We start from the raw sequence: 18,187 nt of genomic DNA, 5'->3' as shown, positions 1-18,187 counted from the left end.
GCGAGTCTGTTAAAATAACTTGTTAAATGTAACACGTTTTCAGCCACCAGACATTTTAGGTTCCACTCTGGTATATACATATATATATATTTTTTTTAGTAGATGAGCTGGGTTAATGGAGTCTTTGACCAACTGCAAACCCTGCTATCTGAATGTATTTATCTTCAAGTACAGGAACTTTTTATTTTAAAATTAAAATGTATTTTCTATTTTTCTCCCCTCACTCTCTTTCTTCACAGATCTGCATTTTCATCGGAGAGACGCTGCTCTTTTTGAACTGGGCCATTACAGCGGACATTTTAATGGTTCGTATTGAAAGCCTGTATTTATCTGCTGCATCGAGTGGAAACGTTAAAGCTTTTAACCGTAACAAAAGTGGTCATCTTCTCAGGCTAGTTTCTTATTTTGAATGGTGGGATGCATGACTACGAGGTTTGGGATAGCTTGGGTGGGGCCCAAGACAAAATTGCTGCCTTTGATTGCGCTTAATGGAAACGCCACTCATGGAAAATAAAACGAAATAACATTTTTAGGTCGAGTAGATTTGTCTGAAGGAGGCGAGTGAGTTAGAGAGACTGAGAGAGAAGAGAGAAGCAGTAAACAGAGGGTGAAAGATTTAGCAAGAAAAGCTGTCATGAAGTCGAGTCAGTCAAGGTCTTACTGCATACTTAACTCCAGTCAGCTTTGGTCAGTGTAAAGCGCTCTGACAGCATCTGCTTAAGTGAGCACTCGTGGTACTTTTATTTTCCTATTATGATTTAATGTGAAATTCTCACAGTTGATTTACTATCACCTCTGTCTCTCTCCAGTTTGTTGTCATACCAACCAGAAGAGCTACTGCTGTTGCCTTCCAAGGCTTCACCTCACATTTACTAGGGGATGCTGGGAGTCCATACCTCATTGGCTTGGTAAGAATGTCTAAGAATGCTGCCTGCTACTAGTATGTACTGCTCAATATTAAGTGCTTGGCGTGTACAGGCATTATATGGTGGTCTTGGAGTAAACCGATTTCCACTTTTATAAAAAAAACAATTATACCAAACACAATTAATGTAATCATATTAAAGAAATGCTTACATTACTTCACTGGCCAAGCGAGGAAACCAACCCTGTGACGTCACATTCTGTGGTTTGCAAGATTGTGGTGTCAGAGCTCCTAAAACTACAACAAAACATACTTTTTTTCACTCAAATGGTTACATTAATCGTGTTTGTTATATACTTTTTAATTATTGTGGAAATCAGTTTACTAAATAATGTAAACCTGACTCTAACTTCTCTAATATCCACAAAAGTCAGAGTGCGCTAAATTGACAACCATGTGGAAGAATCAGGTATTGACACTCAAGCAGGTCTGAGAAAAAACATAATGCTAGAAGCAGGAAGTCAACAATTTTGAGCTCTCAAAGCTACACAAAAACATTCATTGCTTCTTTTCTTGTTTAATACTTCTAGTTCCCAATAGCTGATTTACACAAAAGCCCTCTAAAGGTTTTCCCGCTCGCCCTGAACTGTGTCTTTCCAGTAATACCTTTCCACAGGAGACATGTTTATATACCAGTTACCAGCTCATTCAAGGCTACATTCATCCACAAGTGTTCCCATCAGTCTCTAAAATAATTCTGTGTAACAATAAGCTACGTCGTATCGTGCCGTGTGACATTGTGCTCTATGATTTCGTACGTTGACCCTGGCTCTGTTTCCCATTTCCGATTTCCACTCTTGTTCATGTTAAGAAAACAAAGCCAAACCGATCACAGCGCAGCATAAATTCATCATTCTTCTTAACTCCGGAAAAAGCACACTGTGGTTCCTAGACTTCCGACTCCTGTAGACATTCCTGGCATTCCGAACAGGAGTTCCTGGAGTTGATCCAAGCTAAACAGTAACTCCTGTCAGTGCTTTTGACAGGTTCAGGGCCCTCTGTCATGTAGGACTCAGGGTTCAGACCATTGTTCTCTTATTCCATTGTCACCTTCGACCTCTTGCAACCAAAGTGCATGTGCAGTGTTTGCTCTTTATCTGTCTCTCCCATACACTTCAATACACTGCCATAAACAGAGCAGAAGCTAAGAAGTGTGTGTAATCTACCTGTAAGTTGTTTATAATATATATATATTTTTTTATCTCTCCATCAATTGGTATTTGCCATTTAATTTTCATATGATATATCACCTGTCTAGCAGATGCTTATATCATGAGTTTAATTTTAGAGGCTTATGTCATGAGTTATACTTTAAGATACTACATTGAAGGGGATAAGTAGTAAACACTTTCCTAGCTAATATACACTTTTATTCTAAGCGACCTACAATACTGTTAAAAAAAAATCTGTGTGTAAGATGTTTTATAAGCTAATTTGATACTTAAAAAACATTCAATATTATCATTGTTTAAAACAGTTATGCTGCATAATATTTTCATGGAAACCATGATACTTTTTTAGGATTCTTTGATAAAAAAAAAAGAAGAACATAAACTTTTATAACATTACAAATGTCTTAATTGTCACTTTCAATTAATTTAATGTTTCTTAATGCTGAGTAAAAGTATTAATTGCTTTTTATTTTATTTTATGCATTTTATCAAGTTCCCTTTGTATTATACTTTGTATTGGATAAAAGTTTCTGTTAGATGAGTAAATGTAAATTCTGTGGGAATCTATCCCATAATCTTGCCATTGCTAGCGTTTTTTTTTTTTTTTATGAGTTCCAAGAGTGCTAAAATTAATTTAGCCTAATATGAAACAAGCAAATACGTGTAGGATTAGAAAAACAAGATTTTTATTGACAAGAATGTCAGGAATGGCCTTTTCCCAAAGACCAGAGGTCAAGTTCACTCAAGTCGCTGTGTTAGAAACCCACCACATTCCATCTGCTCAAAACGCCCTATCTGCTGATAGACAGCTGGACAGTGTGGTTATAATTCTGTTTCATTTGTGGTTAATCGACGTGGTTGCTTCCTGAGAATACAATATTCTTCTACTTACCTCTAAGTTAGTAGCATGGGTATGTCTTCAGAGGAAATGTGTGGACATTCTAGCCTGTCAAATCCAGGAATGTGGGACCAAGTCATGACTCAACAGCTACTTGATAATTTCACTCCGGAGGTCTGGAAGGCTAGTGTGATGGTGGCTGTGACGTACTTCTGTTGCAAAGAAATCTGCCAGAAAAAAGCACAGGAAATTTGACATATGGCATTGACAATATAGTTTTTCCAAACATTATACCAAGAGAGCTGTTATGACTGTATTGAAATCCAATAGCTTACTAAAGACAGCTGGAAAGAAATGTAAGAAAATGTGGCAGGCAGAAAACACATTCAACTAGTGAATGAATAAGATTTCCTAAACACCTGGTAATGCTCCATTTCACTCTAACTGAAGTAAAAACTTACAGAGTACCTGTGTGAATCAATATCCTCAGGCATAGTGGGTGGTGTAATTATCTATAAAAGTAGGCTATCAGCTGAAATCTACCATCTTTTGCAAAAAAATAAATAAAAAAACCTCATTAGACACGCACCAGTAATGTTCAATTTCAGCCCTATTTTTATCAGTAGAAATAGTTCATGTTTGGCATCATGAAGGCTGACATATACACACACATACAGCAGTGTGGTCTGCTCACACACAAACACACACACATTTGCTTAGCTATCTAAATGGGGACATTCTGTAGTAGTTTTTTTTTTTTACATACAGCTAGTTATAGATAGTATAACCTAACCCTAACATTAATCTTCCTTCATTATTACAATAAAAACAACAACAACCTCTATTTACTTTATTTTATACCAGTTTTACAAATGAGGACATCCCAAAAATGATGTTTTGTCAGATTTAACTTACTTCTGGGTACACATTTGTCCCCAAAATATGGTTAAGTAGGTACAAAGACACAGAGACCTCACAGTCAGCACCTACTCTCACAGCCTTTAGAGTCAGCATTCCTACCTCACCCTCGAGACTTACAGACACGCTAGTGCTAATAAAGGATTAGCTATGCTAAAGTGAGTCAGACGGACCCTGAGGAGATCATTAGTCCTGCTAAACATCTTTTTAATGCTGCTGTTAGTATCTTTATGTCACATTCTGCTTTATTTGCTAATAATATGCTACTTTAGAATAGCCTGAACAATACATTTTTGCATATTAGCCTTGTCTTCTGTTCAAAAGTCTGTTTTAAATAGTGGGCTTGGTTCTAAAGAGTTTATGATATCAAGATTAGAGTTTGTGGCCTTTAGTGTGCTCATAGTCAATGACAATTTATTTTTAGCAGATGCTGGCATATAAAAATGATTTTTCAAGAAATGAAACGAAAAATATTACCGACTCGTCCCGCACTACAAATTTTTTATAATTTTTATACAATCACATGCTCTCTAAAATGAGGATTTCCCCTGCTAATATCACATAGGAAATACATTGTTTGGTTATTAACATTAAGAACCAGTTGCTGACTACTAACTGAGTGAATCCTAAGGGAGCACAGAGCACAAAATTAAATCAGTTTGTAAAATTTTAACTAAACTAAATGACTCCCTTATAGTTTCATGTTTATCATCTTTTTGTAGATATATTGGCTCACTGTTCAACAGATACCAATAGCTTAAGACAAGTTAACATAATTAACCATTCGCCCTATAACTGATTGACAGCACAGCTCTTCAAGACAATATTAGTAAGTTAATTATTACATTAATGTTTGCTAAGAGTTTGCTAATGAGTGCTCTGTTGTTTGTGTTTCTATGTGTTCCTGCAGATATCAGACTCGCTGCAGGAGAGTTACTCCAAATCAGTGTTATGGGAGTTCCTGAGCTTGGGCTATGCCCTCATGCTCTGCCCCTTTGTCATTGTTCTGGGGGGGATGTTCTTCCTGGCCACCGCCCTCTTCTTCCTTGACGATCGTGACAAAGCGGAGAAACAGTGAGTGCCTAGCCTGTACTCATAACCTTGATAGCAGTAATTCAGCCCAATCTTTCAAGTCATTATTCTTCAAGCTGAACTTGAACTTGAACTGGAAAGTCATTTTCCGACAACTATCTGAAAACATCAAGGTGCTTTCCTTTCAAGGGTTGCTAAACAGGGTTATAATTTCCCATTTCCTGAAAATAGTGGTTGCCATGGTGGTTTTGGTAGCCTTTGCCATCTTCGTGTGACTGGTGAATAGCCTCAGGTGGACAGTTAATGCATGAGGATAAGCGAGATGGATAGATGGACAGAGAGCTAGATGTATTCTCATACGAGGCCACTCTGCAGTTTAGTAGATCAAGACGTTCTCTTACTCTAATCATTATCCATTATAGGAGAGATTTCAAAGTAAAGGTAATTTCAGTAGACTAGCATTAGCAAGACACAAGTTAACTAAGTAATTTTATGAAAGTAGCATTTATGAAGAGACGGCATGAGAGGAACTGAAGGATCAAATAAACCCCAATGTTGTCTCTTGCTATTCAAACTAACCAAACATGTCATTTCACTTTAACATGGCATACATAAGCATACTTTGTCCTATATATATATATATATATATATATATATATATATATATATATATATATATATATATATATATATATATATACATATTTAAACATAGCCATTTTAAAACAGACCTTCATCTAAAACAGATATAGAAGAGTCCCATTCCCTTAAAAGGTATCAAATATTATACCCGACTTTTATGACTCACTTTCGTCTTGTATCTAGTGGATTTCCTGTGTGCGTTGCCACTCAAAAATGATTTCCTTCCTGTCTGCTTGGGGACATTTTTAGGCAGGGTGGTATGTTGGATTACTGTGGAAGATCGTCCCACGATAGGTTTTAGAGACAGCCCAGGATGCTGGCTGTTCTTCTCGTCTTGCCATCTGTTAGATTAATGCCAACATGCAGATTAATTATTATAGTCATTTTTCACATGAAGCTACTCAGCAGGATTGTTAAATCTGCTTTTTTCCCTGCTATATATCATATGTAGTGGAATACAAATAGTGCACTTGAAACCATAGGCACTGGGCTTAAATAAATCAATCCTAACATCTCAGCACAAAATAACGTGACCATGTTTAAAGGTGTTGTGTCAAACAGAATAATATATTACTGACTATTTTAAAGTAAGTTTCCCTGAACACTTCCCACTTCTACTATTGGTCAGGTAAACAGAGATCCCTGCCCAAAACTTTCACAATTGGTGGAGCCAGTGTTGCTATGCCAAGCTGGTCAGATTCTCATACAAACAGAGCAATGCCTGTAAAGAGCCACAGTGCTTTTTTGGGGAAAACCTATGAATGACTTATTGTTGTCTCTTTATTTTATAATGGGATGAGAGAGCATATTTTGCAAACTTCACTTCAAGTGTAAAATAAATTATAACAAAAAATAATTGCACTTTAAATTTAGAACATGATAATAAATCTTCACCTTTAAATTTGGAATAAAATGATGAATAGTTATTTTTATTTTATTTAGAATAAGATAAAAACACTTTTAATAAAAAATAAATGTTTAAATGTATAAATGTTTTATAATTTTAAATAAATATGATATTCGCCTTTGAATTTAAAATATGATAAATAAAAAAAATCACTTTTAAATTGACTAAATATGACAAGTGAAGGTATATTCTTAAAGACATTTAAAGCAGTTTACTTGCTCTGTTGGTTGCGTGAAAATTGTAACTATATACTATGTAATGAGCTGCTATGTCATGCATGCCAAAATCAGCAGCTTTATATCCAGTTGTTATGAGCCTGTGCAATTATACATTTAACTTTTCCAACAAATACTCTAACCTAACACCCTTCTCACAGATTCTCATAAGCATTGACTTACAAGACAACGTCCAGTCTAAAAATATAATTTTAACTGTGCTGTCTCAAGCCCATTAATTCTTTATTCACAAATATCTTGTTGCATGAATATAGCATCCGTGTTTGTCTTCCTCTATTTATAGACACAACATGCAAAATGAAAGGCGTTCACTGGAGCGGAGGAATATATATTGAGCTTGAAGAGTAATTTATTTCTAGGCTGTTAGCTGTTTTGGGCCGTGAGGGAGCCATTTATAGTGCAGGGGAAAACACTGTGCACCCAGGCAGTCACGCAAAAATACACACACGCACGTATTTGTCTCGTATCCTTTTCTGCCTGGCTTCAGTTGGCATGGTGTCCATAAGGACATACTGTAGATATAATCATCCCTTAACTGGGTGTTAAAGCACTAGCAGCCTGTGAAGTGTCCCCATTGAGATTTGTAATAGAGTGACTGAAATTACAAGAAGGAACTTCATATCAAAGGGCAAAAAAGGAAAGAAGTGAAAATGCTGAGATGGAAGAGGTGAACTGAAGTACTTATAGACAGAATTAATGTTTGGTGCATTAAGAATCTGGATCCCCACTAACTTTCATCACTAACCTGACCACTTGTGGTCTCACTGAATCAAAGCACTCCTGTACCTAAACAGTAATATTTCATTAATGCTGTTGTGAATTTGCTTTATAATTAAAACAATCAAACTTTTTTAACCCAAGGACCCCTAAACATGAACTATTGTGTAACATATAAATCATATTATCTGGAGAATATTTGCTGTGCATTAAGTTCCTACCAACTAGGAGTATTTTAAGTCAAATCTTTTTTTTTTTTTTTTTACTTCTTAAAACATAGCTGTAAAAATAATTGTGATTAATCTCATAATTTCCAACCAGTTTAAAGCAAGCTAAACAACACCAAATGAGTTAAAACAATTGTCTTAAACATTTGTAATTAATATCTTTAGTTTACTTTGATAACCCTACAAAATAAATTAAGGACAATAAGCATCCAAGTTTGAAAATCCCTGCATTAAGAGATCCTGCTGATGTGTAGTGTACAAATGATGAAAAACATTGCACAAATACTGTATACACAATTTTTTCCCCTCATTATTCCATTTTTTTTCTTTCTCCAGAGTAAGCCAGCTTTCCCAACTGCCGTCCATTTAAGGTAAGACCTCACATTCCTGCAAGTCTTCAACAAAGCCCCCCCCCCCTCTTCCTCTTGAACTGTTATCTTTATGTTCTTTCAAAATAGAAAATACAATGGTTAAAGCTTATTTATTGAAAGGTATTCGGGACTGTAAGGGGAGAAATAATAACATACCACCTTTATGAAATTCCAGAGCTGCACACGTAACTTTATTTACCTTATGTTTTACACACGGAAGTCTTTGTGCATCATAATAGAATAGAATAGAATAGAATAGAATAGAATAGAATAGAATAGAATAGAATAGAATTTGTGAAATTGGCTTTGGCCTCATAGTAGCATCACCTTTTCATTATAATACAAATTTTGAGTAGTTTTTTTCATGCCCCCTTCCCCTCTTTCTCTTACACTCACTGTTATGAGCCTGTTTGTATAATTACCATGACTTTGTATGGTCTAAAAGAACAGCAAAGCATCAAAAGAAAGAGCAGGAAAACATCTAACAACATCAGGAAATAGGCTTCCCTGGTTTTCAGTACTTTAGGTGGAGGACAAAGTGAATGAGAGCAGTACACTAAAAATAACTAGTCCTCCAACTTTTCGACTGAGAGGGTGGATTGTAACTGTTAAATGTGGTCATGTATTTTTGTTCTGCTGACACGCTGTCCCAAGTTAGCTGTCCTACTCCTCTACAGCACCCTCCACTTTCTAATTAGCAATACTACTACTCTTTATTACGTTAACAATGTTATATTACTGCAGTTTAACGAGAAATTTATGAAATATCTCTGGTTGGATACAGCGTAAACCGTGGCCTTGAGGGTTAGCCAGTCAGAGGCATATCAATTAGCATAAATGAGCACAGGATGGCATATTGCCTAAGACACATATAAATGGAAGAAGTTATCTTCCAACCGCAGAGTTACATCACAGACGGACACCCACATACCCGCTATTAGTAAAGGAATTGTGAGGAGGCACAGTGATGTGACAGTGGGAGTGGAAGTATGGGAAAAATCACTACTCTGACATTAGCCTTGATTAGGACCAAAGATTTCAGCCCGGAAGGGCTTGCAACCAAAGCAATGAGAAGATATTAGAGGGAACAAATGAGAGATGAAAAGGGAAAGCAATGGAGATATGGACCACTGCCCTTGGATTATAAAGCAAATGGAGGATGTGCTCGATGTGTCCGACACATCCTTTAGACTTCAGAATATTCTATATGTCTTACTGATCAATTTAATATGTGAATCAATAACATTTTGGAGAAAACAGCAGTAGTAGTAGCATATAGTCCCAATGAGCGCACTGATGATCCACTGGAGCTGCAATAACCCAAACCACAGCAGTCTGCACTGCACAGATAAAGTGTTCTCCATATGAAATGAACAGGGCTGTATGACATAAATCTGCATTTTTAAATAAAAAGGACAAACCCCCTGTGAGGTCTATAATTACTGCATTCTCACTGAGTAGGAGTGTGTGTTATTACACAATGAAAAAACAAAACAAATCTTTAATATAATGGAGTAGAGGAGCTTCTAGGCCAGATTATTTGTGGCATAATGATAGACAAATCCCAAACAAGACCCTGGATGCTCCATAAACGTCACTGATGCGATTATCTGAGCATAATGCTCTAGTATTTAACATTTTTTGTTACGTTGGATGAGCCAGATAGCATCTTACATTACTGTAAATACAGCTTTTCCTTTCTCTACAACATTTAAATGAGTCAGATTAAAATAATTGTCAAGTGTGTGACAGACACATATTGTGATGTCAGTGGGGCAGCTGTGCGAAGCTTACAGAAGCTCTGGTGTTTGAGGATGGGGCTTGGTTTACCTCACCAGCAGCACCAGACAGATGGCTCAGTGGGTAGTGAGTTATAATAATCAAAATGAAGCATCCTGTTGAGAAGCCAGATACAAGGATGTTATTGCTCCAAGTTTTATTCAACAACTACAAACAGAGACTGACCCGTCCTTGTCTTTTTCATTCCCTCAGGTTACCAAATGAGAAGAGGCTGCAGCAATGAAGCAAAAGTGGGGTGAAAATATGGACAAGTAGAGGAAGAAAAACAGAAGGAATAAAACTTGCAGCTAACTCACTATACGCACACTCAATATACTCTCGAATCACAGCTATCCTATCTTTTCAGTTTTTCCGTCCCATTCTGTGAAGGCCGTTCTGAAATGCTTGCCCTGGGAAACCTGCAGCTGGCAAGAGGTCAGCCAGTCAGCAGCTGGTTGTGCAGCTGTTAATGATGTATATAAAGAGCCACATGGGTGTTTGGAAGAGGGTGCGCTAGCGCGCTCAGTGCCATACTACTGAACACAGCACGGACACATGCTCCCGTTCTGTCACGCTGCTTATCGAGCTGCACCAAGTGCCATAGCATCACATTCCTAATGGGGACCAGTACCAATGATGCTCACAGCCAGCGAGGGGCTCACCAATACGCCAAAATCCCCCAAAAACTGTAAACACAGAACTGTAGGAATCACACAAGTCACATCATATCAAATACCCAATAAAACAAACTACACGGTGAGCCCTGCCTTAAGAAATCTGGACGAGGCACAGGTCTGGTCCCTGGTCACTTTTCTTTGTGTATTATTAAATGTATTTTCCATTCTTTTTCTTAGCACTTACCATTTTAATGCAGTGCCAGTGAAATCACACAGCCACGCATGACACCTGAGACCGTTGAAATCGATCATTGTCTTTTCTCTTCTTGCTCTGACTGTGTTTTTACAAATGAATCTGGAGGGACTCCCTAAACTATAGCTGAAAGGGACACTGGATTGTAAAAATTATCTTTTTATAATGAAGAAACGACATGTAAATGCTTTCATACTGAGCTTTACTGAAGAGTCTGCCAGGATAAATCATGTAGTGCACCCAAGAGGAGAGCAGAAACACTGAAAAATGTTAACAAGTGAACAAAGCCAAGGTTATCGTCTCTTGTCTAGTGTTTTTCCGTGAGGAATTCCTTCCGCAGTGCCGGGTTACCCACCCAGACAGGCGAACCTTCATTTTAACCGCAGATAAGATTCACAAGCTCAGTCCATAAGAATGAAAGTCTTTGTATGTCGACTTACCTTGGTCATTTAGTTTTACATATCCCTTTACTGGAAAAGAAGAGAGCAGAAATGATCATAGTGCATTGCAGCCAAGTTAATTACCTACACTGCAATCCATCCATTTTCAGAGGTTAAGCTAGATCTGTTTTTTTTTTTTGTTTTTTTTTTAAATCTGTGAATTTTGTGGAGGGTCTTTTTTATAGCAGAAAACATATATTTGAATATGTTGCATACACTAAGAAAAGCACTTTGCTTTTCACTGAGTAGTCATAAATATGAAGAGATAAAGTTGGAGGGTAAAATTGCTACAAATATTGATTTTCGCTGTTATTGGACTGCGTGGTTTCGCTTCAGAGTATAGTTTGTAATATATGCAATTTAAAAGAAGATTTCATCATTAACAAAAATGAAAGCTTTGACAGTGGCAATAATTTGTATATTCTGATATTTAGCAAGATTTTCTTACAGCACACACACACCACTGTCATGTTTTTGCAAATTGGTGTTACCAAATCTGTCTGCGTCTGAAGCCGTTCGCATGTAAATCTGTTCTCATAGATAAGTTGAGGCTTGTTCCCCATCTTGAGAAAAGCACTTTGCCTATAGATTGGAAAAAAGACGATCTAAGTTTGTCGTATCATGTGAAATTACCGTCCCTATTTGCCAGTCATATCCTTTTCGCTTTCATCATGTCAGGTGAAAAGCCTTTGAATGTGATTCTGTGTGTTTACACATGCAAATTTATCTTAATGAAGCTTTTGTATTATTATTATTATTATTATTATTATTCTTTTACATGTCTTTTTCTTTCTTTTTACAAATATGAGTTTTATAAATATATATATATATATAAACACTAGAAAGATAAACTATATTATGCAGCAATTTTAATATATTGTAAACTGCTTTGATGCAATGTATTTATTACGTTTTTGATTTGTTTATTTGCAAGATATTTGCTGATAGATGGAATAAGGGAAAAACAATGTCATAGATATTATGTACAGCTCTGTTTTTGTTTTTTAAAAAAAGCCTCCTCGTCACCATTTGAAGAATCTCTCAGTTGTTGATCTCAGAGAACTGTTTTCATAGGAGCCAATTATTTTACTGGTTCACACACACAGCATGATTTACACATACAAAAGGACATCTATTGTGTACCAACATGTTTGTTAGACCAATGAACTGCTACTTTATTTTGCACAAGCAACTGGGTGTGTGAATAATGTGCTGATCAGGGGGGTTTCTCTTACTGTCTAATTCAATAGTTCTACACTGGCATTTTGTAAGTGCTGGCTTTGAGGGATTATTACCCATTCACTGCCTGACTACTAGCTTTTCAAAGTTATTTTACATGCTGTCAATGATTATATGAATATTTGTTTATTTGTTTGTTGAAAGGAAATGCTCACGGAGATCTGGATTAGATGAACGACTGGCTCAATATTTGTAAGGCCGAGTTCATTTTATCAACACAATTCTACTGCTAATGAGCAGTTTTATGACATCATTTTAATTGCTTAATCGTGAGAGTTGAGTATTTCAGATTGCACATTTTCTTGTCATACAAGAATTCTGTAAAGATGAACCTATTTCTGATTTCAAGCTGAAATTAAAAGGTGATTTTATTTTTTAGAGCAAGTGTGATTATAAAGAGAAGTATTTAGGACATTTACTGTGATGCTCCCACGGGGATATACACTTATATATAACTGATCAAAATAAACTTATTTAATCAAAACAGAGCAATACGGTGTCGTCTTTACATGATTAACTTTAATTATTAAATGCATTTGATCTGTCATTTGTTAATGCTATGCATTAGGTATCATGGCCTAACAATGTTCAACCATTTTTCAGAATTCATTAATCTTTTGATTTTTTTTTTTTTAAACACCCCATTATTCATTCATTGTTAATTTGTTTATAATACATTGACTTAATAAATGTATTTTAAATTTAGTAAATTTATATTACATATAATAAAAAAAAAAAAAGTCAGATTATGGTCATTAGGACCTGGCTTTTGGAAAGAAACATTATTACTTTTATTCAATAAGGATGCAATGATCTGATCGAAAGTGACAGTAAAGATATTGTTACAAATGAAAATGTCTATGCCTAATAAATGCTATTCTTCTGAACCTTCCATATAGCAATCCAGAAAAAAAGCATAATGGTTTTCACAAAAACGTTACGCAGCACAAGAAGATCCTTCCACACTATTGATTCTCAGAGTGACTAGAGGCAGGATTCCCAATCCGAGAGCTACACTCCTACAGCACATGAACAGCCTCTAATGTCACAGATCCCATTAGCACATACCTGGAGCAGACTCCAGAGCTGGAAGCCCTCTCTATTCCTCTTTTTCAGAGGTAGGAGGAGGGGTGGGTTTCATTTTCATAGACCAGTGTGATTCAGGATTTGGGGGACAGGATAAAGTCCAGCTTTGTTTAGAGAGGCACAGTGCACCTCTGTTGCCCGGCAACAGTTTCTGTGACTCCAGAGAAGAAGAATGTAGATGGAGAAGGTCACCAGTGTGTTGACAAGACATGAAACACCTACATAGCCATTCACTGTTGCTGAAAATATAAGAAAATGCACCAATGGTCACATTCAACAATATTACAGATGAAAAAATAAAAGTATATATATATATATATATATATAAGCTAATGGTGTGACCTGAATTGCATATGAAAGCAAATCGAGAAAGTTCACAAAAATCTGCACACAGCTGAGTACAGAATTACCTCAGAAGAAACTTCAGAAAAGCTCCTCCAGACACTAACTTGGCCACAAAAAAAGCACAAAGAACAGAATGGCCAAATATCTCCAAAAATAAAGTTAACCCAATAATGAGGTGTTTTCCTTTAGTTAAACATGGAGCTAATGGCCTCAAACGCCCCAAAATTGCTTGCTGTGGCTGCATTCAGTCAGAAGTATTGATCACGGGAGCTTTTCTAATCACAAGTGACCGTCGAAACTTTGACGGGAAGGTCCTTATCTACTTATAACATTTCAACGTTTGACTGATTTAAGATATAACCATTCGATTTCAGTATTACACACTAAAGATGATCCATCTTATGTTGACAGCCATTTCAATATTTACATTTGTAAGGAAATGAGAAAAATATATATACTCAATATTCTGAAATGAACAGAGTATATATCAATTTTCTAAGGATGGATTCAAATCAGAAAACTCAGTATTTGTATAAATGAAGTGCACTGATGAAGTGATGAAGACCTTCCTCCACTGGACTCTGATAACCTCACAGAAATGCACTGACCATGCAAACCAAACCTATTTCTGGCATGACACCATGAGAAAATATTGTCAAAATCAACAGGCCAGTGGAGATCTGACAGGAAACTCTCGGGTGTAGACAGGATAGAATGGTTCCTTCTACTCAACAGGAAAATCAATGCAGCGATTTCTTTTCCATGGAAGTGTTAAAGCATTCTGTGGTCCAAAGAAAGAAAAAATTAAAACATGGATCATTTTAGGGGCACTTTCAAGCCTGAGCAAATAGTTGCTGAGGCTTGTGTCAATTTTTGTTTGGTTATTTTGACAAGTCACTTCTTTTAAGTCATTTTGCCAGTTAGAACATTAAATCCAAACATGGAAGCCTCAGAACAGACACTGTGATTTAGTTTAAGACCCTTGTTCTCTATTAAAACAGTACTGAGAAAGGCATCATTTATCCAAAAATGAAAATTCTGTCATTTTTTATCCTCATGTCACTCCATACATGTATGACTTTCTCCTGTGGAAGGCAAAAGAAGATATTTTGAAGATGCTTTTCAGTGTTTTTTGTATAAAGAATACAAAAAACAAGCTGTTTTCTCTGTAAAAGTCAGTGGAGTACAAAACAACCCCATTAACTTTTTTTGTATTATTTATTTGTGTTTATTGTATTGTATTATTTGTATTTTTTTTGGGGGGGGGGGCAAAAGCTGATCAGGTTTTGAAAATTTAAAGAATAACGAAATACCGTTCAAACACAGGCAATGTTTAAGCTAACATTTAATAGCTTATATAAATACAAAAACAAGCAGTGAATACCTGTTAACTAGTTTGTATAGGGTGGCCATATGCCCCGGCCAGGATTTTAATATTGCCTAAAACATCCAAAGCAGTTTGACCAATGACACGCAGGTATTGTTCAGAATTGACCAATTGTGGGGCTGCACCTGAGAAGGTGAGAACTGCAGGGAACGATCAAAGCAACGCGAAGCACGTGTTTGTTCAGTAGTTTGACTTGAATCATTGCTGCACACCGATCGAAAAAAAGACACCAAAGTAGGTTCCCGAGAGCGAATCGAAAGCATTAGGAGCTGTCTGCTCTGCTCTCTATAGCTCATGAATGTCACACAACCTGGGTATTTTAGGCAATGGCCACCCTAAGTATGTAAATAACAAGTATGAGTGTTTGTAATGTGACTGAAACTTCACAAGCCTGCAACACACTGCATGATATTTATGCTATCTGATTATGAATGAAGTTATTCTGTGCACGTTTTAGTGCAGTCAGCGTATTTGCTATTCCTCTTCAAATGCCAGAAACCAATACAAAAGGTCAAAGCTAAGAATAGAGCCCTACAACACCAAATTCAGCATAATTGTGCATTTAGGAACTGATATTACACATGCTTAGCTCAAAAGCAAACTTTATTAAATATAGGGATGAAAAAGAACCACACGACACTGATCTGATCTTCTATCTAAAAAATAAAGCCCTGGGGACAAATTCAAACCCATTCACAAATTCATGCTTTCAACGCAATGGAGGCATCCAACTGTATTTCTTCAATGAAAACATGAACTGCTTTTATGGATGTGGTTTCTGAAGTCAGACAGAACAGTGAAATGTACATCTGAGGCCTACTCACCAATGAATTAAATATGTGGACATGAAAAAAAATTTGTTCATATTCTTACCTGAATATTATCTTAAAGCCCCTAACATGTGAAATACACATACTCTGGTATTCTTGTATAGGCCTATAGTTTTATTATTATTATTATTATTATTATTAGTGTAGAAGCTTCACTAAAATGAATAAATACAATTCTTAAGCATATATTACTAAGCAATACATTGAATTGACTTTAAAAAGTCAATTTCAAGGTTTCAGTAACCTGGATGTGCAGTCTGCAGCTATGCCATGGATAACCAAATTCAAAGTTTTTCTGAATGTAATAAAAGATAATAATAATAATAATACAAATATATTACAACAGTCAAAAACAGATAGAAACGAGAATAAAGGTAAACAGCAGAACTACAGCACTCTCATTATGAACTCATTATCTTTAGCACTAATGCAATTAAGAAACTTATAAGCTTGGTAATTCAGACTGACATGCTAAATTAATTGCCAGTTTAAAAATTACTTTCAATTTTCATGCCACCTTGAAACACATTCATCCACTTACGAGCACCGACATGGACTGCAGTGTAATGCAATGTGTTGGTTATAAGACATTCTTGCAGAGGAGTGTGTGTTCGATGGACAAAGATGTGCAACCTAATTAAACTGCTAATGGCCTCTTTAGCACCGATGCTTAAGATGGATTGTACAAGTGTGTCTCGTGGAGAGCCTCATGGTGTTTTAGGGCCATTTGTGAATTTTCTCACATGCATCTTAATGAACACAGCATGCTACATGTGACTCATTTGCAGCACTGCAGTGGAATCGACTAACTACAACATGTATGTATACCCTACTCAACATATGAGCACAGCTGGAGCTGTGCCAAGAAGACAAATGGTGCAAGGCATGTACATTCTGCCATTCTGTTGTTATTGTTTAAATGAACACAGTAAAAGCTTAAGTAAACCATTTGTGCCAGTAGCTCCAAGTTTTTCCCATATTTTCACAAGAAAGCTTGGCCTAAAATTAGTGCATGTATACATCAGAAACAATCATCTTGTTAAAATTTATATTGTTAAATTTGTATTATTCAGTCGAATTATTTTTTAAGACATTCACCCCAATCAACTGATCTGATCTTATACAGGTTGTGAGAATTTCTCAAGGTCTCTGAAACGTGGAGGGAAGTTCTTTCTCGGTCATCCAGCTTTCCACACTGACATATCTTTTTGAGCTAATTTCCTATCTACACTGTTTAATGCTACAATAACATTCAGAAGAGAAATCTCTCAGTCCCTGGCAATGCAAAAAAGTTCCTCGATGACAAACTGCTTCCCTCCCTCATGAGGAGAGAAGAACACCGTCTCTGTGCACAGAGGCCTGCTGGGCTCTGACAGATAATATGGCTCCATGCTGAAACTGAGTTTAACCCCAGATCACCTCAAAATACCTTTCTTTCTCTCTACTATTCTTTGCTCACCACACAGGCTGTGCAGAAAGGAGTGTACACATAAGATTCAGAATTTCAAATAATATAAGCAATACTTAGAGTAAATGTGCACAGTTATGGTATGACTTTATGTAGATTACAAAAAAAAATGCTTATAGTTGAAATACACTTTCATTCCAAATAGATCTCATATGCAAGGTTTGAGGTATCATTATATCTACATAAGGAAAAATCAGCAGAAAAATGGAAAAGGAATTTTTATTTTTATTTTATTTAAGTTTTAACCATAAAACACAATGCCAATGCAATGCATAATTAAAAATGTGGGTAAAACACCTGTGAAAAATAAATACAGAAAATGAATTCATATTTACAGTATAGTGCCCTATTTGTACTGACTTTTCTTAGAGTTTATAATACATTTTTAAACATGTCTTACATTAAAAATATATATATATCTGACAAGTCAAAATTGTTGTGCAAGTCAATGATTTAATTGAGTTTGTTTGTTAGATAAACATCTTTGCACACTATTATTGATTATTTGAAATGTTGAAATTTGTTAGGGAATGAACCCTGTTTAACCCCTAGCTTTGAATCAACATTTCTTTTCCTAGGCAGAACGTCAAATATCATGTGAAGCATTTTAATTCCATCTGCATACAACAATCTCAAAAGGGACATACAAAAAGATAAAAGACAACAAGTTGAGGCTAGTAGTTGAACTAGTTACATGAACACCATTCACTGCTTCTCTCACACAATCATGTATCCGTGTTTATATAATGCATTAGCCA

The 18,187-nt window shown here is 36.1% G+C and overlaps 1 protein-coding gene across 1 annotated transcript in view; it reads left to right on the top strand.

Moving 5' to 3' along the window:
* The window catches only part of LOC113074743 (protein spinster homolog 2-like), a 65,300-nt gene extending 52,500 nt beyond the window's left edge, over nt 1-12,800 (top strand). Inside the window, exons 9-13 of the mRNA XM_026247551.1 lie at nt 240-305; nt 810-908; nt 4,764-4,927; nt 7,951-7,985; nt 9,978-12,800. Coding sequence (XP_026103336.1) covers nt 240-305; nt 810-908; nt 4,764-4,927; nt 7,951-7,984 — 363 coding nt within the window. The 3' untranslated portion in view covers nt 7,985; nt 9,978-12,800. The remainder of the gene's footprint in view (nt 1-239; nt 306-809; nt 909-4,763; nt 4,928-7,950; nt 7,986-9,977) is intronic.
* Nucleotides 12,801-18,187: the final 5,387 nt, after the last annotated feature.

The sequence above is a fragment of the Carassius auratus genome, chromosome 5 (genome assembly GCF_003368295.1).
Source record: "Carassius auratus strain Wakin chromosome 5, ASM336829v1, whole genome shotgun sequence".
Classification (NCBI taxonomy): Eukaryota; Metazoa; Chordata; class Actinopteri; order Cypriniformes; family Cyprinidae; genus Carassius; species Carassius auratus.
Note: the sequence above shows the minus strand (reverse complement) of the source record. Positions and strands in the feature narration are given on the sequence as shown.